Below are 24,387 nucleotides of genomic sequence, written 5' to 3' on the forward strand. Positions count from 1 at the left end.
GCACACACGTAGTGGGTCACAGCCACCTGTGACTCAAGTTCCAGGGATCCTGTTCCCCTTTGCATGTAGGTAAAACACACAAAACATAAACTAAAGCCGGGCGTGGTGGCTCACGCCTTTAATCCCAGCACTCGGGAGGCAGAAGCAGGCGGATTTCTGAGTTCGAGGCTAGCCTGGTCTACAGAGTGAGTTCCAGGATAGCCAGGGCTACATAGAGAAACCCTGTCTCGAAAAACCAAAAAATAAACAAACAAACAAAAACAAGAAAAGAAAGTGCCAGATTTGGGGTTTGGGTGTGGCTCTGTGGTTACCCTGGGCTGCTGTGCCTGGACCCTGTGTTCTGTCTCCAGCACTGCAAAGCACAGGAGGAAGGCCCAGTGCCTGCAGCTTTTCTGCCATTCTGTACTCCCAAGAATAATGGGAGTGTTCATGTTGATCTTCCTGCTCCCCAACATTTAGTATATTTAATTTTAGCAATTCTAGTGCAGTTCTGAGATTTTCTGGTTTCATTAAAATATGACATTTCCTTTACAACTAATAATTTTTAGCACTTTGATGATTTGGTTTTTTTCGATAAGATGTGTCTGCCTGCAAGGCTGTGAAGATGTTCTGTTTTTTTCTAGATTTTACAGCCTCCCCCCAACACAGAAAGGGTTAATGTGGCCCACACTGACCTTGATCTCTCAGAAATAAGCCTGTTTTGTCTCCCAAGTGGCTTGTGCCACCATGCCCGGCAGATTTACAACATTTATCTAAATTAACTTTGAATAATTTATACATCTCCTTTTGTCAGCACACACAAAGTGATTATCATAGATGGTATGGTTTTTGTTTGCCTTTATATTAAAAGGAAATATTCACAGTATATGTGCCTAGACAACAGCAAGTAGTAGAAAATCTTGTTCACAAAGTGTTGAATTGGGCTGTGCAGGGCTTCCCTGACCCACTCACTGCATCAGACCCCGGGCAGTGTGGGGCTTCCCTGACCTAGTCACTGCATCAGAGACACACTTAATCATTCTTCACTACTTGTTTATCCATAGTGAAACAAGTTGTTTCCACTTGTTTCAGTGAGTTTACTACAGTTTATTATTTTTGAGGGATTTTGTTTGTTTACTTGGGGTTATTTTGGTTTATTTGTCGGGTTTTGTTTTTTGTTTTGGTTTTTTTTCTTGTTTTTTTTTTTTTTTGTAAGCTGCCTCAAATCAATTTTGGAACTTACATAATTTAAAGAATACTTTAGAGCAAGCTGACAGCATACATTTATTGTTTTAAATAAAATATACATTTTATTATAAAGATAATATATTCTTATTGTGTATAATTTAGAAAGATCAGGAATATAAAAGAAAAGCTTATTTTTATATCAAAATTCTTTTCATTGCTCACAGGAGTATTCAACCTATATCCCAAAGGCTGAAATGACCCAGTATAGCTACAAAGCTGACCCAACACAAAATCATAAACTTATATAAAACATTATTTGTCACCGGGCATGGTGGCGAACACCTTTAATCCCAGCACTCAGGAGGCAGAGGCAGGCGGATTTCTGAGTTCGAGGCCAGCCTGGTCTACAAAGTGAGTTCCAGGACAGCCACAGCTATACAGAGAAACCCTGTCTCGAAAACCTAAATAAATAAATAAATAAAGCCTTATTTGCTAGGGGATGGGGGGTGAGGGGCGGGTAACTAGGCCAGCCTGGTCTACAAAGTGAGTTCCAGGACAGCCACAGCTATACAGAGAAACCCTGTCTCGAAAACCCAAATAAATAAATAAATAAATAAATAAATAAATAAATAAAGCCTTATTTGCGGGGGGGGGGGTGATGGGGGGTGAGGGGTGGGTAACTCAATAATGCACTACTAACCCAGGAACTTTGTAGATAACAACATTGTGCTGCTGTGTCATATGAATATGTGTATGCTGGTACTGTCTTCAGTTTTACATGTGGCTTTTAATGTTTTATGTTCCAAATACAAACAGTTGAGTTGGCACCATCAGATGTTATATATGCTCAGAATGACTTAGAGAGTGAAGCACAGTGATTACCAGTACTGTTTAGACCTACCATTGTAAACCATGGGCTTGTTATTTGTGGTGGAGGAAGTAGCTATGCTCATTTGGTTATCTAGAGTGCCAGATACCATCATACATGTCAGACCAGGAATTTGTTTCAGTGATGATAATAAATTCTATCAAATTGACGAAGATTGCATCAACATGAATACGAAGGTTTCACATGGACTGCATAGAGTTGCTGCCTGACATCCTACTTAAAATTTGATCAAGTTTCTTTTATTTAAACTAGACTTTGTAAGTCTCATCTTTCCAGAGATCAATATCCCTTGCTTTAAATACATTCATCTCATCGCTTTTTGACAGCAACTATGTTTGTGGGCAACTATTTTAAAAAATATAAAATACTACTAGTACAATCCAAACCAGAATATGTGACGAGCATCTTGACAAAAGACTGAGAGTTGTCACACTGTCCATCAACTCAGATGCAGCGGTTTCTAAGGCACAATGCCAGGTGTCTCATTTGTTTTCTGTTGCCCTTTTACTTCCTTAATAGAAAAAGAAAACGATATTGTGTTACTTAGATGTTTCCATTTTCTTTATGAGGGGTGACAAACGTGGTCTAGCTTGGTGGCTTTCAGACTCTGCAAGCAGGCACTTCATACATAGGATTGTTGTGTGAAGACGTCTTGTTTGTCTGCAGCAGCAAATATCATGAAAGTTATACACAGGCTCTGTTTACTCATCAGCTTTTTTATTAATATTTATATATATAATGTCTGCCTCAATCACTTCTTCATTCAGTATAGCTAAAAGAAGCCAAAATGTTGGATGTCCTGATTTAAATATATTTATATATGATTATAGTCATGTACATGCTCTATTATTTGCCTTATTTTTTAAGAGTATTCTGAAATAAATAAAATTTCTTTGTTTCTGCAAAGTGAGCTCTGTATGTGGCTGAGGTGCAACTTAGAATCTCTCATTGTTAAATTTACGTTTCAAAAGTTCTAATTGGTAATGCAGTGGGGTTGGGGCATGGCGTGTTAGTCTGCTGTCTTCCTGACTTGCTGCATTTTTCATCTCTGCTTCATTTTCTTTGTAGTGGAGCTCAGATTTCCCACCATGTTTCAGTCTCTGAGGTGTTCTGGTCTCCTTAAAGGACAACTTGTAAACCCCTAATGTAGCAAAGATTCAGAAAAAGATAGAGAATGCCATCTTAGTGTGAAATTCTGTTTATGGTTGAAGACACAAGCCCAGAATGTCGGGACACTTCATGTGTTCCAGAATAAAACGTTGGATTTGCCTCTCACTTTCTTTAATGGCTGTAATATTTTTTTAGTGTAAACTGCAATAACCCCTGAGCCTGCCATCACCAGACCCAGAAGCGTCCTTACGAGTTATGGCAAGGTTGGATGGCTGAGAGGCAAAGGCGGCACAGGAGAGGACTTGGATTTCAAAGGCTATACATACATAATCTGATTCTTTTTCCCTTTAGATTTTGTACTTCAGCTGCTGATTTGAAGATTAGATTATTTACTTCAGATCTTCAAGATAAAAATGAATATAAGGTATATTGACCAGTATAATGAATACATCTTCATGTTAAAATGTTTATTTTCTTTGCTTATGAAATTGTACTTACCATGGTTTAAAATAACACTTTAATGACCATTGGATTAGCCAAGAATTTTTTAGAGGAAAAGAACAGTAGAATGAATATATTTTATAACAGTGGATTTATTATATGACTAACACAATAGGAGCTGGGTCATATATAGGAGTCTGCATGCTGAAGAGGCTGGGAACCCTGGACTGTTCTGTCTGAGGCTTGACACCTCAACACTCCAGTCGGTGTTGAAGGCCTGGAATATTCTGAGTGAGACACATGGCACTGACGTCAGCAAAGAACAGGGACAGCAGCCACAGCAGGCTGGACATGATCTCCAGGCAGAAGTGAAGGCAGGCTGGCAAGCAACACAGTTCTTCCTGGGACCACTTTATATCTGTAGCCAGCCATTCCGGGTGAGGGTCTCCCCTTCAGTCCAGAGGCCTGTGTCTTAATTAATTCAACATCCAGCAAGTATTAATTCAAGTAGATTATTACTCACCATCTCTTCAAAGACTGCAATTTAGGTTTCATTTACTATTTCATACACCCTAGTTACTAGGCTGTTAGAAGAAGCCTCTAGATTTGGTGTTCTGTCGCTTAAAGATACAAGGAACAACAGGTCAGAGGAGAAGAGTGAAATGCAGGTAACTTGAAGAGAACAAACATTGAGGACAGGCAGCCTAGGCTGGGTTAGAGTGGTGGTGGGCGGAGAATGAGCATGATACATGCATTGATAATTACAAACATAACAAATACTATGTTGTCTTAGAGTCTCACAACACAGAAAGAAAAGTGAAGCAAGCCAGGCAGTGGTGGTGCACACCTTTCATCCCAATACTCGGGGTGCTAGAGGGAGGGAGGCAGGGCAGAGGCTAGTGGGTCTCTGAGTTCGAGGCCAGCCTGCTCTGTAGAGTGAGTTCCAGGACAAGCAAGAGCTACACAGAGAAACCCTGACTTGGAAAACCAAAAAGGAAAAGGAAAAAGTGACGCACATGACCCTAAAACCTTGTGAAGGGTAGGTCAGTGACCTTGCTGCAGTTATCATTTACTGTAGAACACACTCCTTGAGGGACTTTTTCAGTAGATTTTTAGAAAACTAAATGTACTCCCTGTGTTACAACTCAGTTCTCCTCACAGCAGGCCGGGAGCAGGAAAACTCTTCCTAATTGATAAAGTTAGGTATAGCATCCATCTGCCTCATAAGGTTGTGAGTACTGGTTGAGCTAATTAAGATAGAACTTAGAGAACAATATTTTATACATAGTAGCATATATATGCACACACACATGTTTTCTGTTAGTAGTAAGTAGCTCTCATGTTGAGTTGAAATTGTATCATATTTTCGTATAAGAATAGTATTAACCCTCATAAGTTCCCATTAGTTCCATCGGGGAAGGGGAATTTTGTGTTGATTGTGACAATGAGTTTTAATATTCATTATCTCCAGTGCTGTCATTGACATTGAACAAATGATACAAACATTAGAGGTGAACTTCATATTGTTCATATTTGCTAGGTGGTTGTAAGTGTGCAGAGCAACAGAAACATAATAAAAAGCTTAGAAAGACTCTGTCTCGGGAGCCCCAAAATGTTTCTGCAACTTCACTTGTTATTTGAGCTTTATATAGTAAATGAGAAAAGCAGTGATATAAGGACAGATGCAATTAAAGAAAATGATGTGTTTTATTTAAAGGCGCACTAGAAAAAAAAGACTGAGCTAGTAGCAGTGTGTTAAGTGACTGACTTCTCACCTCAATAGCCTTTCTAGGAAAGTCACTATATAAATCATACTTTTTAAAATGGCAGATTTGTTAAAATATTATAGGAAACAGTATGGAGTGAAACTATTCGGTAGGGACATTGTAGACAATCCATTCTTGCTTACCAGCCCTCCTCTCTCACAGGTTTTGGAGGGCCACTCAGACTTCATTAATGATCTGGTGTTCCATCCCAAAGAAGGCCAGGAGCTCGCAAGCGTGAGTGACGACCACACCTGCAGGTAGGTTGCTTGTGTTCCAGCCACATTTTTCTTTTCTCGTTTTTTGATAAACATTTTAAAAATTAAGTCATTATAGCTTCTGTATAGCCTCTACAAAATGCTGGAAATGAAGTCTGCTTTATTTAAGGTGTAGAAACGTCCCAATCTTGAGTTCCAAAACCAATAAAGTTTCCATCCAATTACGGGATGCTCTCTTGCTTCTTCCTATGTACCTCGTGCCCTCTTTTTTTAGATTGAATATTTATCAGCACATATACACCATTGGATCAAAGTCTCCCACATTGGGCAAGCTCGGTAGGCTACCACAGGGCTGCTGTCATACTGTGAAGTCATTTCTCATATCACAGACATATTATATCATATCTCATATCAGTTAATGCTCACTAGTAAACTAGTAAGATGAAATGCACCAGCACTGCCTGGGGCTGTAGTATCTGACAAGTCCTAAAGCCTGTCAGGTTCTCAGTGCAGCCTATGGTCCCTCTGGTTTAACGGTACTGTGAACATAAAGTCACTGAATGCACCTTGAATTCTTTCTGTTTTTACTGTTCTTTTAAAACCATACTTAGTAATGTACATACATCTATACAGCTTCTAGCTATTTAGTGCCTCACATTGACAGTAAATCCATAGCTATTCCTTGCATCTTTTTCTCTTTATACAATTTACTCTTCTGGTTATTTGCTTCGTTTTTCCAGACAGGGTTTCTCAGTGTAGCCTTGGCTGTCCTGGAACTCACTCTTCAGACCAGGATGTCCTGGAACTCAGAGATCTGCCTGCCTCTGCCTCCTGAATGCTGGGATTAAAGTTGTGCACCACCATGCCCAGCTTATAATTAAAGATATAGTGACAGTTATAGGCTATTATGTCTGTGTATTACCTGCTAAATTTTTCTTGTGAGGGACATGAAAGGTTTGTAGGCATAAAAGCCAAGGGCCCTGAGGACTTAGTAACCCGTTTGAATAGAAGCCTAAATAATAAACTGACTATTTAAAGCAATTAAAACTATTTTTGGTGACTCAGTTCTATAAAATTATGATTTTTCTAGTAAGAAGTATTTAGAATAATGACACCTGAAAGAGGAAGAAATGTGTGTCCCTGCAAAACCCAGGAGGAAGCTGGGTCTGGCAGGCCACAGCCAAGGCACACAGCATCGCTGGCTGCTCTCAGAAGGGCTTTTTCCCTTTTTTTTTTTTTTTTTTTTTTTTTTTTTGCTTGGTTTACTTTGTTTATATTTGCTTCTTTACTTTAACTTTTTTTAATTGAAAAAAATATTTATCTTAATATACAATCTATTCTGACTGGGGTTTCCCCTTCACCCAGCTCCTCAGAGCTCCTTCCTCACCCACCTAAACTAACTCCCTTTCTTGCTCTCTCAATAGAAACAAACAGGCATTAACAATAATAGTAAAACGATAACAATCCTGAATAGGACAAGTCAGAGAAAGAAACAGAAAGGGAAAATAAGAGTTGAAAAAAAAAAAAAAAAACAAAGAAACATATATAAACAGACATACACATTAGCACACACAGGATGAATCCCATGAAAACCCAAAACTAGAAACATTAATATAGAAGCAAAAAGCCTGTTTAATAATGTAATATATGTTTATTATATAATTTATATTTGTATATATTTTATTACATATTTAATATATATTATATAATTATATATTTTAAATTTATAAATATGTAATAAATATTTTTTAATAATTAATTTGTGTGTGTATATATGTATATAATGCTTAAACAAAACATGACCAGAAGGGGGGGGAGGGGGGGTGGTGTGTGGGCCGGGAGCCGACTTCCAAAAACACCATTGAGTTGTTTTGTGCTAGCATCTGCTGCTGGGCCTGGGACCTGCCTTTGATTTGTATGCATAGTGAGAGCACTCCTTTGGATAAAGGTATTCCTTTGTGAGCAGTTACCAGCTGGAGAGAACTCTTGGGTTGGGTAAGGAGGATTGTGTTCATTTCCCCTCTTAGTTCTGAGGCTCCTACTGGCTTACAGCTATAGCTATGCACGCCTTGCGCATGCTGCTCACACAGTCGCTGTGTTCATATGGGTGTCAGTCCTGTTGTGTCTAGAAGGCTCCTTTCCTTGGTGTCTTCCTCCCTGAGCTCTGAGGGGAGAGATTTGAGGGAGACATCCCATTTAGGGTTGTGTATTCCTAGCTGTCTCACTCTGCATATTATCTAGCTGTGGGTCTCTGTATTTGTTCCCATCTGCTGCAGGAGCAAGCTTTCTGATGACTAACCAAAGCATTCATCTATGAGTATAGCAGAATGCCATTGGTCATTTTATTGCTACATTCCTTTGGCAAACAGCAGTATTTGATTTTCCGCTGGGTACATGGACTATTTTGTCTCATGTTTTAGGCTCCCTGAGCAGTGTCAGGTGCGGGTCTCGTCTTTTGAAGTGTTCCTTAAATCCAGTTAGTGATTGGCTGCTCACACAACTTTTCTTCCTCTGTTGCACATTGTATCTTGAAGACAGAGCACCATTGTAGATTGAAAGGTTTGTAGTTGGATTGGTGTTAGCCTTTCTCCTCTGATAGTACGCAGAGTTCTTTACAGTTCCAGGAAGGGGGACAACCAGCTTGACTTATCCATCGTCAGTGAGTGTTGTCATCAGCAACAAAGCCTCCCATCAGCTTTTAGAAACTTCCCAGGATCAGCCTCAGCATGGAGACGGGGAGTAAGAAGGGGTCTAAGGGTGGTGAAAAGAACAACTTGAAGTCAAATGTGGATACGAGCTGACGTCTTTGTTCTGCTTGATACAACTTTTCAAATCTGCTTCTCTCTGTCCTTTGCTTTCTCTCTGGAGACTTCTCTATATATATTCAGTTTGCTTGCTATTCTAAGAGATCTCTCTGTCCATGCTGCAGGCTTGTGAGTGTGTGTGTGTCTATGTGTTTATCTCTGTGTCTGTGTGTCTATGTATATCTGTTCTCCAAGCAGTTCTCTTTTTTTGTAAAGATTTATTTATTTTATGTATATGAGTTCACTGTAAATGTTTACAGACACACCAGAAGAGGGCATCAGATCCCATTACAGATGGTTGTGAGCCACCATGTGGTTGCTGAGAATTGAACTCAGGACCTCTGGAAGAACAACAGTCAGTGCTCTTACCCACTGAGCCATCTCTCCAGCCCAGCAGCAATTCTCTTTATCCTAAAAAATTCTCTAGATAGCTCATCTCCTGCAGAACACAGGTCCAGTATTATATTTTCCATATCAATCCAGGCATTTACTCCAGGTTTCCTTTAGATTATTTTATGAATCAGCATCCACTGACCTTTGATTCTTAGGAGACAGCAAGTGTACATTTTTTTTTTAACATTGCAAAAGAATTCAGAGATCTGTCTGCCTTTGTTAAGCACAGATCTCTTTGTATGCTAGTTGGGTAGAACCTTGACCTGAAATTACCATTTCTGCCACACTTAGGTTTAGCCTTGTTGTGTCTCAGACTGACCTTGAACTCAAGAATCTGCCTGCCTTTTTATCTTTCTGACAAGGTGGTTCATAGTGTAGCTGCCTTTGTTCCTTTAGATTCATGAAGCCCCTCATAATTCATATTGCATCCTTATATTTTGCATAGTTGAGAAATGTGTGTGTGTGTGTGTGTGTGTGTGTGTGTGTGTGTGTGTGTGTATGTGTGTATACATGTATTTAGAGCTTTTTTCCATAGCCTTAGGGGCTGTCCTGAAGGTCCTAATGTTTGTTGAGATATTAGCCACACCTTCAACTCCTGCCGCTAGTGCATCTTAGATTATCATAGAGTCATTAATGTTAACAAAGAGGTCATTTCTCAGAGAAATGTGAAAAATATGTACATTATGCAAACAAGCCTTACACCCACTGGGTTATTGGGGGGTTTCTTTGGGCCTGTTTGGCCAACAACTCAATTAGGAATAGCCCATTCCTGGCCCTGGAGGTGCCCTCAGGTGGCAGAAGATGTCTAGACAGACCTTTATCTCCTCCATTCTTGGGTACAGTGGTTCAATGCCACAATCGAGGTGGCGATGCCTTAACCACATGCGTGTTGTTTAGCCCAGAGGCCTCTTCCTCCCTGTGAAGGATGAGCTGACCTTTCTACAGTTCATTTGTTTTTCTTACATTAGACTTAAGAAGGTGTTTTGTTGTTTTGTTTTAAGGGGTATTTTTTTATGTTCTGTTTTTGTAGACTTGTTAAATTTTCCCAAAATTATGAGAATTGATAAATTTGTATCTAGTAAAAGAAATTTAAAGACCTCTCACACTTTATTACCACCATCTTGTGGAAGAAAAAGATTCTTAAAAGATAGAACAAACTTGAATCCAAGTCCTTTAAATAAACTGAACTTTACAAAACTTATGACAAAAAAATTAAAACCTAGGTATGGCATATGCCTATATTGGTCAATTGGGAGACTGGGGTTGAAACCTCCAAGAGCTACTTGAGTACCAGGCTAGCTAGCCAAGACAACGAACATACCAAGTCCTTTCTCAGCAAAGGAGAAAGAAGACCTCATTGTACCTGAATGCCCCACATTGTGGACATTGGAAGACCTCTGCAGCCATTGCTCTCAAGAGCAAAGCTATTTCTTCAGTCACATACTTAACTGGTTTTCATTGGTTTATTTTAAATATTTCTTTTAAGTTTTTTACTTATGTGTAATTATATGTCCACATATATGTGGATACCCGTGGAGGGCAGGAGAGGCTGTCAGATCCCCTGAAGCTCAGGTGACAGGTGATTGTGAGCAGCCCAACCTGAGGGCTAGAGACGAAACTCTGGTCCTGTGCATGAGCAGTAAGCGCTCTCGCTGGGGAACTGCCTCTGCAGCCTTTGTCTACGTGGTTAATGGGTTAAGCTTATGATTTTATAAATTCATCAATAAAGAAAATCCTATTCCTAGTCAGTGGCAAATCACAGATGTTCTTGAATATTAGAAACAGTGTCATTCTGTAAGAACAATTCGGATCAACAGATATTTATTAAGCATGTTACTATATACAATACTTAGTACTTTGGGGGATACAAAAGAAGTAGACTCAGTGTTCACTATAATTACAAAAGCTGTCAGAAGGAAACTCTCCCCACCCCCTCAAGCCTTAAAAATATTGGATGAAGTTTTACAATGAGGGAAAAATTTACTTCTGCAAACCAGGATACTCTTAGTTTAAGACCAATGTATATGAGACATGTAATATACCGTCCATACACTCTATAAAATATGAAATATTATAGATTGTATGTTCTGGTTAGGAATGGGAGAAGGACAGGATGCAAATTTTTTCTTAAAGAGATAAGACTCATTTTAAATTTTATATATTTTTTTAACTTTGGTATATGTGGGGTGAGGTAGTTGTGAATGTGAGTGCAGTACCTGCAGAGTCCAGAAGGTGGCATTAGATTCCTGGAACTGCAGTTCTAGGGACTTGTGAACCACCACTTGATATGGGTGCTGAGAACTGAGCTCAGGTCCTCTACAGGAGGACCTCTCTCCTCTGGGCCATCTCTAGCCCCTTTATGGTTGTTGTTTGCTTTGGGGTTTTTGGTTGGTTGGGGTTTTTTTGTTTTTTCACGTGTGACCGTGTAACTGGCTAGGAATACTAACTGATGATGTAAACTATTCACAAGTGTAGTTTTTCAAAAGAATGTTCCAAGAAAAAAGAATATCTCACTTCTGTGTATCACATGCTAGCAAGTTCTTGCCAGTCTGTCTGTTTACATACATCTGAAAGACTCTTAGGATCTGGCATTAAGATGGAGTTTCTCTCCTCCTTCTCCAGTTGGAGCCATAAGATATGTGAGATATTTTTAAATATCCCTGATGGAAGTGGTAAAGTGGAAACTGTGATCTTTCTGAAGATAGGCCAGTGCAGCATTTCTTTAAGAATAATTAGCATTAAATACCACATACCCAGCCCCTGAATAATTCCAAGCACAGAATGAAATCAGAATAATGTATTATTCACTATTATGTAATGGCCTCATGATTCAGGAAACACACCACAAACTGGATCACATTTGCATACCTTTATTAACTCAGTGAGCAAATTAATGCTAATGAAAGAGAAAACAAGCATAGATAATTCTTGGCTTTAATTCTTATTACTCTGTGATTAGAAACCCATTTCTTTCATCATTAATATTGCTAATATATTAAAGTTATTGCTACTGCTTGCTAAGTAGACTTCAGTATTTAAAAAAAGATAATACTCAGTTCCAGTGCTAACTTCAGAGTATATTTGAAAATCTGACATATATTGACATACCCTTTGCAAACTTCTTGCTTCAGATTATCATTACATTTAATTATCTCTACTTTTAAGGCTGTCAAAGTTTTCTACAATCTAAGCTATAGAAACTAACTGTAAACTACTGACAATATGTGTCTTCAAGATTTTATAAGTTTAATTCCCAGGTTTGGGCTTTCTATTAGAAAGCTCCGCCTCTGAACTTGGCCCTGAGGTGCCACTACCATCTCCTATGTCAATGCTAAGTCCTTTCAACTCACTCTCCTTTCCTAATGTGTCCTCAGTAAAGAATAGTCCACTGCTTTCTGTAATCAGCTAGCATCAGAAGGGAAGTCCTCGTTTTGCTATCACAGCAAAGTCACTGAAAACTGTATTGTCAACACCAGGGCGTTGTGAACGTGCCTTCTCTGCCTTACAGCTACAGCTCTGCACTCTCCCTTCTGTTCTCCCGTACTTAGTTAATCAGCACTCCAGTTCATGTGATCTAGTTGTGTCTTTTAGAAGTACTGTGGTTTGTATTTTGGCTTTACCCATTACAGAGTGCCAAATGGATACAGATGTGTCGCTTAATGTCATCCATTCCTTCTTTTGTCTGTTGTTTAAAAACATTTGCTAGCAGAAATGTCCTTCTGCAGCACACTTTCTAGCAGACAATGAGCTGCCAACTCAAATAGACAGTAAACAAATAAAAAGAACAGTGTATTACGCAGGAAATTCCCTCTTGAGTTCTCAAACAGTGTCGGCCACCAATTGTCAATTGAAATAACCCTTGAAAATATCTATGGTATCTCCTATGCCAACACACACTTTGTGGGATCTTTTAATTAATTAATTATATGACAATTACATTTTAATACTATATGGTAAGGAAGTTAATATTCTGCTGAAAAGCACTCAGCCTGAAATGATTTCAGCAAGACCCTATAAAATTAAAGTAAGTATAATTCATAAATTTAGATGAAGTTTTGATTCCTCCATGTTACAGCTAAATCTTCAGGATGGTATTGGTGTGGGAATTCCTTGTTTTAATTTATGGATTAAAGGTGTTGAAGTGGGAATCCCTTGTTATAATTCATGCTGGGTGAGAGCTGCTGTTGCCTTTTCTTTGACAATGGCACTGTGTTATCCCGTTCTCTGATGCCTTCAGTTCATTACAGATAGGCTTCTTTAAGACCTTAAAACCTTTCCCTCTAAAGCTAATTGCAAGCATTTACATATGTACACATGTCCATTTCATAAAACTCTTGGCTTTTTGCCCCAGTAATTGAACCTGATAGTTTTAGCCTATACTTTACAAACTGCCTGTTTCTTCCCACGCATTTGATCATGTGTACTAACAGCTCTGTTTTTGTTTGTTTGTTTGCTTGTTTGTTTTCCCTTTGAGGTGCTGGGGCTCTGACCCAAGCCCTTAGACATGGTAGATAAGTACTCTGCCACAGAGGGGGAGTTCCCTGACTACAGGGTTCTCAGTCTCTACCACGGTTTTTGGGGTTTTTTTTTTTAATATTATTAACACATTTGTTGGCAAATAAATTTGGAATTATTAATATCTGAATTTCTAGTTCTCAATGTCTTTTTTTTATAAGAAACCCTCCTATCTGACATGAACTAGACCAGTAGGTTTTTTTTTGTTTTGTTTTGTTTTTTTTAGAAAAGTAGAAAGCTATAAAACCATCTGAAACATGCTCACCACCTTATTTTAATGCCCAGTATGTATATGGAAATTCATTTGCCAAGGTTTTGATAGTAGGGCAAAGCTTCTTTTCTTAGCTTATTAATCCATTGATAACCATTAGAGCATTCGTGCTCTTACGTACACTTTCTCATATTCTCTCTGTCTCTCGCCCTCATTTTATACCACTACCATAATAAAATTACAGTATAAGCCAGGCAGTGGTGATGTATGCCTTTAATCCTAGCACTTGGGAGGTAGAGGCAGGCAGATTTCTGAGTTTGAAGCCAGCCTGGTCTATAGAGTGAGTTCCAGAACAGCCAGGGCTATACAGAGAAACCCTGTCTCAAATTAAATAAATAAATAAATAAATAAATAAATAAATAAATAAATATTGCAGTATAAACAGCATAGTTAACAAACAGTTGAGAGGAAGTTAATATCTGATTAATTTTTCTCACGTACCTAATTTAGGGTGTTTTTTTTTTAAGTTTTAGTTAATTGCCATCAACTTAATTTCATTTACATAACTCTTTCCTGTTCATATTTTTTCAGTTTATATAATTATTAAACTAGGCAGAGCACTCATATTCCATCTTGGTAAGCGTACAACAATTGTACATGAGAGCACAGTAGGAAATAGCTTTCTCTTTCTTAAGATTTCATAGAGGGAGGTAGGAAGAATTCTCCATAAAGAATTGGGTGCATATTGTGCTACCACTGTCTTAGTAAGGGTTTCTGTTGTAGTGATAGGACACCATGCCAAAAGGAACTGGGGAGGGGGGGGAGGCTTATATCTCTTAGATCATACTCCATCATTGAGAAAGTCAGGTTAAGAATTCGGGTTGGAAACAAAAATAGGAGCCATGGAGGAATGGTGTTTACTGCCTTGCTCTCCATGGCTTGCTGAGCATGCTTTCTTATCTTGTTCCTGTGAGGAGTCTGTGCTTGTGTACAAAGATTCATGTACTGTCTGTATGTATGATCTACTTCAAAAACAGGAAAAGAAGTGTGACTTCATCAGATGGCCTTAAAGATAGAAAATATGGGGCTGGAGAGATGGCTCAGCGGTTAAGAGCACTGAGTTCAAATCCCAGCAATCACATGGTGGCTCACAACCATCTGTAATGAGATCGGATGCCCTCTTCTGGTGTGTCTGAAGACAGCTACAGTGTACTTACATCAAATAAATAAATAAATCTTGAGAGAGAGAGAGAGAATACGTTGAACTTCACAAAAGGATTTCAGAGGGCTTAATTATGGAATCTATCAAAAAGGGAAATAAGACATAACAACTTAAATTGTACCATGTGCAGCTAATTTAGTTAGGAGAACTTATTTTAGTCCAATTTGTTGTATTTTGCATACTTAGTACTAAGATTATGTAACAGTTGGGAATTATTGAATCAGTGTATAATTACAAACCATAAATCATTGTATCCTAGTCCTCTGAAATGTAATCCATATGACCCTCCTCACGCGTGAGTGAGCTAGCTCTCTTCTTTAAAGGATCATCAGGTTCTGATCAGGGTAAAATACTGCTTAAATTAGACTCAAATTTGGTTCATTAGACCACAATATACTTCCTAGTTAACTGACTTATTTTCATAACTATCTCTATTTTTTCACCTCTTTGTCTTCTGGATTTGAAAGTGGGAAAATAACCATGAAAATATTGGCTTGTATTTGTTCAGTTTTATATAATAACCAACAAAAATCAAATTCATTTTAAAATAAAATCAAAAGAATGGATATTTTAGTCCCCCCTGTAATGAAAGCCATTGGACTGAGAAGACAAATTCCTACTATTCCAATAGTGATAAGAATTACGCTAGCCCAATACTTATTATGGAAATGGCAGCAGAAAGTAGATTCAGTTGCCTAAATGTCTAATGTTGTTCTAGGGACTGAAGGACAGAGCTTAACCCCTTAGTGATTTGCTTCTTCAGTTAAACCATAACTGTCTCCTTTATATAGAGAAAAGTGTCTTTTCTGATAAAATATATGATTCTAATATTAAATCAAGTAGATGATCCTCAGACATATGTCTGCTACTTCAAATGTTACTATGATATATCAAATTTGACAATCTTTACTTTTTAGAAAAAAACTTAGCCTACTTTAATTTTTAAAACTTCTTTATAGTCCTAAAGAAGTCAAGAACTATAAAACCTACAAGAGAAAGGAGAAATCCTCATGAATGCATTTGATTATTGTTAGGAGATTGCTCAGCATGGACCCCAGAGCCTCGTGTATGCTAAACACACACTCCACTGAGCTGTGCTCCTCAGCATTGAATGTGTTCACTTGGGGACCGAAATGCCGGAGGCACTTTGTTACCCATCGGTCATGGAACTTATGTTTCCTGACATGCTAGCTCCACTCAGCACAGCGTAACAGTGGCTGACTAAGAACCAATTGTGAGCTAGCCAAAAATCATAGTTCCCAAGGACAGTACTCTCACATCCAAGTGCCATGCCTGTGACTTCTGAGATTAAAAGCCATTGAGATGAAGAGCCGTATTTGTGAGTAAGTTGATGCTTATTGATAGACAGTACAGAACCCGTACAGACAGGACAGTGCTTCTCTAGTCCATCTTTAATCTGGCAACTGCTAAGCATGGCCCTCTTGGGAGAAAACATTAGAGAAGTCAGACAGATGAGAACTTGTATAAGATAGGACATCCCCAAAGTACGTTGTATAAGTAGAAGGAATGAGCATTGTGGGAAATGACTCTCCTACTAAAAGCCTGTCACTTCACATTGGCTTCTTCATGGGTTACTCTGAAAATAGAAAGGCTGGTGTGGGGAGAGAGGGAGAGACAGAGACAGAGACAGAGACAGAGAACACCTTGGGTAGGAATAATTGTTATTAGAAATGACTTAAATAGGCTTGCAACCTGATTAATGTGTGTGCCACCACGCCCAGCGTAAAACTTAAATTCTGTATGCTCCTTTTATATTTTCCAATGACTATTTTTTCTCAAAGATGTTTATCAAATACAAATACATGTAATAATACATAGGTAATGACTTTAAATACATTTGTCAAAGTTTCATTTATTTTATTTTGTAGTGATGTATTTAACATCCATACTGTTTTATTAGGATTTGGAACTTGGAAGGAAAGCAGACAGCTCATTTTCTTCTGCATTCTCCTGGAATGAGTGTATGCTGGCATCCCGAGGAAACTTTCAAGGTTGTTATCTATAACTTAAATTTCCTTTACCAAGTTTAAAAGGCACACAGGTATAATCCTCATACCCATAAAGGAAAGGACCAATGGCTTTCTACCTCAGGCACAGATTAGTACAATTGCATTTGAGTTTTATAGAAATAAATACGTTCATAGTTTCTCGAAAACTGTTAGCTTTTTTGCAACTATCATTCATATATACAGAGTGTGCTTTTCCTGGCCCTTGGCAGATTACAGCCTAAAAATTGGTATTCAGTCTAGTTAGCAGTATGCAGTTTTCAAAAAAGAAAAAAGAAATCGAAGTTAAATCCATGCATATGAGCCATATATAAACAAGAAGTGTCAGTGGCATAAGGCGCATGTGTCCTAGATTAGAGGCACTCAAAGCTTTCTAAAGTACTAATGAGTTTTAAATACCAGTTAGCCGTAATTCATGGTGAAAACAGGAGCCATTCAACACGTTCTCTCATAGAATGCGAATGCCGTGTGCACCTCAGAATGAACCCTGCAGCTTCTCCTGCAGCCATACACCTCCCTTGGACACCTGAGTTCCATAGACCTCTGACATCCTCATGTTTTTTCATTTCACTGTTCTGCCCTCAGTTTTGCACAAAAGATAGAGTTTATTGATCCTGTCTACCAAATATACATTGTTAAAGCTTTTTCTCAATATACAATTATATTATGGCAACTTCTTTTTAAATTTAAGGCTGTTTCCTACCTATTATTTCTAAATGTTTGGATATATTTTCCTTTTTTTTTTTTTTGTTGTTCTAGCTTTCTTTCATTATTGTCGTGCATATTTTGTTCTTATTGATTACTATACCCCACTGCCCTTCCACTGTCTTCCTACCTTCTTATTGGTCCCCTTCTTGTCCTCCAAGACCTCCATCATTCCTTCACGTCACAGTATTCTCTGACCCTCTGATATTAGAATACCCTTTCTTCTTCACTTCTCATAGGTCCCCTTTTGAGTTTCATGGTGTGTGTGTGTGTGTGTGTGTGTGTGTGTGTGTGTGTGTGTGTGTGTGTTTGTGTGTTTGTACATATGTGTGTTCATAGATGTGTCTAGTGATTACTGCTACACTATTCAGAATAGCTAACAAATAGTCTAAATGTTTATCAATGGATAAAGGAAATGTATATGTACACACACAATTGGATTTTAGTATTTAGCCATAGAAAAAAATTGTCACAACATTTGCAGGTCAGTTGGTGCAAATTGAAACCTATACAAAGTAAATAAGTAAGACTTATTCTTGTGTTTTCTTTAAGTTCAGATCCTAGATTTTAACTTTTATATTGGTGTATATATACAGGAGGCTTAGGTCAACAGGGGTCATCCCTCTTTTAACTTGACTTGTACTTCATAATTATGATCTAACTCCGCAATTTCAGTTAGTTATTATGCTCCCAAATTACCACAATGCATTAGAGAATGTTCTCCTTCCCCCTCATTCTTAAATGGAGACAGCTTTAACATGGTGAATGCCTATTTCTTGAAACTAGTCCTGATGAATACATGTGCATGTGTGAGTGTGTGTGTGTGTGTGTGTGTGTGTGTGTGTGTGTGTTTCTTTGTACATTCTGTTTGAAATTTGTTTTCCCTCTTGTAAATAATTAAAAACAAACTCCAAGCCATTGAACACATTAAATATTAGAACTTAGGTTTCTGACCAGTCCCCACTCTTTCCACTCTGTCACTGCTACCTCACACTTCCAGATGTCTGCACCTGAATGAAACAAACATTCTCAGAAAGAAGGGACTTTACACAGTAGATAAAGCATATTCATGGATAATAGCTATTAATACCCTGTCCAGCATACTTGGAAAAATCTTGTTCGTTATAGATGATATTCTGTGACATGTTTTCATAAATCTAAGAAACAGTTTTCATATTGTAATTTTTTTAAGATTGGGATTTATTGTATAAATTTATGCATTTGGTTACGTATTTCATATATTTCATAACAATTTATTAAACATCTAAAATTATTGGAATCATTTCAATTATTGGAGTCTTATAACAAGGAAATACTGAGTTACAAGGGATTACTAATACTAATAATAGCCACTCTTTTCTTGATTTAAGAGTTCAATATTTACTAGGTGCTTGTAGAACAAGCCTATAGGTATCTCTGATACTTATGCATTTGGCTTCTGCTTGTGATATATATGTGTGTATATATACATACGTGTGTGATATATGTTTATTTTTCTTTTATGACATTGAATCTGCTTCTTTCTCAAATTTAGCTGATGAGATACATGTAGAATTTTCTTGTTCCACCCTGTATTACAGCTAATGGTTGCAGAGAAGAATGGAACAATCCGGTTTTATGATCTAATGGCTCAGCAGGCAATTTTATCTCTTCAGTCAGAGCAGACACCCTTAATGTCAGCACACTGGTGCTTAAAAAACACCTTCAAAGTTGGTGCTGTGGCAGGAAATGATTGGATTATTTGGGATATCACTCGGTCCAGGTAGTTATTTAATATGTCTGTTATGTTACATAAATATGTTGTTAAATGACCCATATAGTCATTCTTGTACATATAGGCCTCCATGTCCTATGGAAATGTGTGTCTCCTGTAGAAAAAGGAGAGAAGTGCTGTCCCTGTGGGGCCTCAGAGTGGTTCTAACTCATGGCCATTGTTCACTGTTTCCAACTGAGTGCTTACTTGGGCTTTTGTTAAATTTATTGGGGTCCAAAGAGAAACACCTTTAAAACCTTCGTTCAAGTTCATCTACTTCACTCTAACACATAATTTGCAAAATGCAAACTCTTGTTTTTCTAGTTATCCTCAAGAAACAAGACCTGTTCACATGGACCGAGCACACTTATTTAGGTAATGTCCTGTTTCTGCTGGAGTTGTGTGGATGCTTTGGTAGGGTTCCACTGCCAGAATAAGTTCCTGGCCTCCTCTTCGGTGCAGTTTGGGGATTGCTTTTCCTCTTTTATCTGGCTGCTTTATAAGGGTTGTTTTGCTTTCCCTACTAAGTAGTTGCTTTGTCTTTTGCTTTAGGTGAGCAGGACATGTATTTTTTCAACCACTTAGAAAATGTTTATAATTCACAGAGACCATGTAGCCAGTCTCCCAGTCCACCTCCAGGTCAGGATGGGTTGTGCTGCCTCCTTCCCTGTGCTGCTCTGTACAAGTGCACTCAGACCCATGTGCACACACAAGTATCACTGCATTTGAAACATAGTCATGCTAACTCGTATAGCTCTTAACATGCTAGTTACGTGTTATTTGGTTATGTTTGAATTTTTTATTTGCGTGAACATATCTTGGTTTTTGTCATTTTATTCTACTGTATACTCATTAAGCAAAAAGACTGAGAACAGCGAGGCATTTGTAATTTGCTGGGAGGGGTTTGTTTTTTGTTTTTAATCATATCTGAAATATCCCTACTAAACTAATCAGGACTCCATTATTATTAAGAATGAAATATATTCATCATAGTATTAAATTTTCATAGATTGGGCCTAGAGAGATGGCTCAATGGTTAAAGGCCCTGGTTACTCTTCTAGATGACCCAGGTTCAATTCCCAGCACCCGCATGGCAGCTCATACCTGTCTCTAATTCCAGTTACAGGGCTTCTGGCACCCTCACACAGACAGACATGCAGGCAAAACACCAGTGAACATAAAATGAGTTATATATTAAAATTTTTCTATAGGTTATTATGAAATAATCCAAATTTCAGAGATATGATCAAATTATGTTTTTGAAACCAGTGAATTATGTATGATTTGTGAGAACTGTAAAGAAGGCCTTCTCATCTCAGTGTGGTTTAGCAACTCTTCCGTATCATTAAAAACTCAGACTCAGTGCTGGGGAGATGGCTTAGTGGGTAAGAGCACTTATTATGCAGGTATAAAGACCTGACTTCAAAGCTCCAGTGCCCTACCCCAGCACGGGGGAGTGCAGACAGATGGATCTAGGAGCTCACTGGCCTGTCAGCCCATAAGGAATGGTGACGCTGTGACTCAGTGAGCAATCAGAGGACAAAAAGGAACACTCCATGTTTATTGGATTGCTATGGCTTCCTTATGCCACTTATATCTCAGCCCCTAAAACTGAACACTTGCAGAACACAGCTGAGATTCAGATGCTATAGACAAAGAACAGAAGAGCTATTGAACAGTTAATAATGTCTGAGACCAGGTAATTTATTATCAGAGAATTTTTTTTTCCCTCAGGCCTTCTTTACCACACTGGCAGTGCTAGTCATCTGTCAGGCGACCACCAGCACTTGCTGGCTTAGGAAAATTCAGTGACCCAGATACCTTGAAGACTTTGATGTTCTAAGTGGTTATGTCATCCCAAGTGACTTAAACACAAGTGTATCACACAAATTTAAAAGAAATATCAATAAATGGAACTGGAGGTCTGGTGAAATGGCTCAGCGGTTAAGAGCACTGACTGTTCCAGAGGTCCTGAGTTCAATTCCTAGCAATCACATGGTGGCTCACAACCATCTATAATGGGATCCAATGCCCTCCTCCGGAGTGCCTGAAGACAGCTACAGTGTATTCATATAAAATAAATAAATAAATATTCTTTTAAAAAGAGCTGGAGAGATGGTTCAGCAGTTAAGAACACTGGCTGTTCTCCTAGAGGATCTAGATTTAATCTCAGCACACACATGGCAGCTCACAACTGCTTTGATCTTCAAAACCTCCATACATGGCAGATGCCTTGTATCTCCATCTGTAGAGACCATGTTCCATGCAGATGCCTGTGTCTCCCATCTGTAGAGACCATGTTAACCTTGCTTGATTTTAGCACATAGTTCAGGACTTAGAGTTAGCATTCAACAGTAATGCAGAGCAAGAAAGTATTCATAGCTAAGTAAACTGGAGGTCTGCATGGAAAGTCACAGAGGATCGTGGAGTTGCTGCTTTTGCACAGGAGTGGCCTGTCTTAGACCGTTGTTGTCTGCAGGACGGTGCTTACTGTAATGCTTTCCTCTCTCTTAGGTGGTCGGCCATTAGTGAAAACTTGTTTGCAACCACTGGATATCCTGGCAAAATGGCCAGTCAGTTTCAGATTCATCATTTAGGGCACTCTCAGGTAATGGAAAATGCTTCCTGCCATTGCTGGGTACTTGGTTTTCAAATTGGATTTTTTTTTTTTACTTTTCTATCCATGGATCCCAAATTTGCAGTTACTAACTAAAAATACTTATGTCTGCTATCTGCTTAAACCAAAAGGGTTTTTTTCTTTTAATGTTTTAATCACCCGTAGCAATAGATATATTTTTCTTCAAAATTAATGAAAAATCATAGTTTATCTTTCATTTATCTACATTTTAACTTTCATTTAAGTATACTAATTTTGCTTGCTTAATTTGTGTAGATTGCAAAAATTTTTTATTCTGGATCATACCCATTTTTTTATAGATAGCTTAGATTTTCATTCAAGTCAGGTGCAAATAGATAATGTGTATTTCATTATTACTATGCTTCTGCTACAAACATAGTTTTCAATACATTTCTTACTTTTTATTTTAGATTTTTATTTTACATGTATGGGTGTTTTGCCTGGGTGTATGTATGTGCACCATATGAATGCCTGGTGCTTTCGGGGTCAGAAGAAGTTATGGATCCCCTAGAACTGGAGTTAGGGATGAGGTGAACAGCCGTGTGGAGGCTAGGTTTTAAACCCTGGGTCCTCTGAAAGTGCTCTGAAAGACCCAGTCTTGCTTATAATCATAATTTAGGGGCTAACAAGGAGTCCACTGCTTTGTAATTATTTTTCTGCACATGTATCTCACATAAGAGCACCTCTACTGCCTATCTGACTCCTGCCCACCTTTGTTGCACTATTAAGATATCTCCTCTGTGATGCTGCCTCTGCTTTGAGATAATAATCTAATAAGTAACATCTCTTACTATAACTAATAATTATTTCATCAACACTTATCAGCACTTATATTTATTAAATGTGAAAGACAGTTCTTTAAAAAGAAAAAAAAATAGTTTTCTTTATTTTCTGAGTTAAGACTTCACTGTGCTTCTTTGATTCCCATGTTTTCCAGCCCGTCCTCATTGGTTCTGTAGCTGTCGGTTCTGGTCTTTCCTGGCATAGAACACTTCCACTGTGTGCAGTTGGAGGCGACCACAAGCTCTTGTTCTGGGTGACAGAAATATGATTTTCCTCTGTATTTTTGATCCTTCACTTTGTATTTTTAGTATATATTTTGGAAAAATCCTTATTTTTATATCAAACATACTGTAAATCTAGAAATGCCTCAGTTGTCTTTTCTGATAAATAAAATGATAAAGACTACATGAAAAATATGTTCCTATTGTGTTGGTGTACTTTTTGAGCTATGTTTGGTTTTGTTTTTTTTAATCTACCTCCCTTCTTACCCTTACTCCACCCTAATCCCTTCTAACCCCCCCACTCCCCGCCTCATCCCTTCCTTCCCCCCCCCCACTACACACACACACACACACACACACACACACACTAGGTAGGACAGAAAGAAGGTTAGAGCGACCTGGGGTGTAGATCTCTGTAGGCTACTTCCTGCTGATTAGGGGCATCAGGTTCCTTAGGGAAAGTCCAGTCTTCTCTTATCAAGCTATCCAATTTCTTCTCCCTTTGCTCACAACCACTTGACAAACTACAGCAGCAGGGGAAAGCAACCGCTGCCGCAGGCCCTCTCAGGTCTCTCAATTTTATACCCTCTCAAAAGTTCCCAGAATTCCAAATGTAAACTATCTGCAGCTGGCAAAAATCACGTCTGTCTTAGTTAGGGTTTTACTGCTGTGAACAGACACCATGACCAAGGCAAGTCTTATAAAAAACAACATTTAATTGGGGCTGGCTTACAGGTTCAGAGGTTCAGTCCATTATCATCAAGGTGGGAGCATGGCACAGGAGGAGCTGAGAGTTCTATGTCTTCATCCTAGTGGAAGACTGACTTCCAGGCAACTAGGGTGAGGATCTTATACCCACACCCACAGTGACACACCCATTCCAACCAGGTCATACCTATTCCAACAAGGCCACACCTTCAAATGGTGCCACTCCCTGGTCCAAAGATATACAAACCACAACGTCCCTTGTAATGCACCAGGCAAATCATAGTCACCTTCTGTGAAACAGCCACTTATCCCACACCAGAGATCCAAACTAAACATACTCACATACCATAACTGGATTTTTAATGAACCAAAATTCTCACTATACTGTTGTCCTTTGCTGTGTAACAAATGTGTGTACATAGCACCCAGATATTTTTAATCATCTTGTATCAACTTAACAGCTGTATATTCCAGCCTCTACACCTTGAATGTATATATACTTTTCCTAATTGTCGTAGATAAAAACACTTGAGAGGCCAGAGAGTAATCAAATATTTGAAAATTGTCATCTTTAAGTTTATGAAGTGATGTAAACTCAAAGTTAGTTGTACTTAGGGATTGAGTTTGGGGACATGAGTATGCTGAAGTTGGGGTCCAGGATGGACTGCTTGCCGAGAACAAATCCAGAACGTACCATTTGTCTGTTGAAATTATTTACTGTAGCTGCCATCTGTTTATTTAAGGTAACCATCTTGGAAAGAGATAACTTATAGATGTTTAAATACAGTTTTGCCAAGAAAAGGGACAGGAAGTATTAAC

The 24,387-nt window shown here is 38.4% G+C and overlaps 1 protein-coding gene and 1 pseudogene across 3 annotated transcripts in view; one reads left to right on the forward strand and one right to left on the reverse strand.

The window, feature by feature from the left end:
* Window positions 1–23,055, forward strand: part of Nup37 (nucleoporin 37) — a 31,420-nt gene extending 8,365 nt beyond the window's left edge. For 2 of the 3 annotated variants that reach the window (NM_027191.2, NM_028334.4), the window contains exons 4-10: window positions 3,518–3,590; window positions 5,536–5,630; window positions 16,655–16,745; window positions 19,046–19,227; window positions 19,543–19,593; window positions 21,733–21,826; window positions 22,794–23,055. In NM_027191.2, the coding sequence (NP_081467.2) occupies window positions 3,518–3,590; window positions 5,536–5,630; window positions 16,655–16,745; window positions 19,046–19,227; window positions 19,543–19,593; window positions 21,733–21,826; window positions 22,794–22,907 (700 nt within the window). In that variant the 3' untranslated portion in view covers window positions 22,908–23,055. The remainder of the gene's footprint in view (window positions 1–3,517; window positions 3,591–5,535; window positions 5,631–16,654; window positions 16,746–19,045; window positions 19,228–19,542; window positions 19,594–21,732; window positions 21,827–22,793) is intronic. The other variant, XM_006514057.3, reaches the window with a different exon arrangement.
* Window positions 9,622–9,733, reverse strand: Gm26357 (annotated as a pseudogene).
* Window positions 23,056–24,387: the final 1,332 nt, after the last annotated feature.

The sequence above is a fragment of the Mus musculus genome, chromosome 10 (assembly GCF_000001635.26).
Source record: "Mus musculus strain C57BL/6J chromosome 10, GRCm38.p6 C57BL/6J".
NCBI classification, from domain to species: domain Eukaryota; kingdom Metazoa; phylum Chordata; class Mammalia; order Rodentia; family Muridae; genus Mus; species Mus musculus.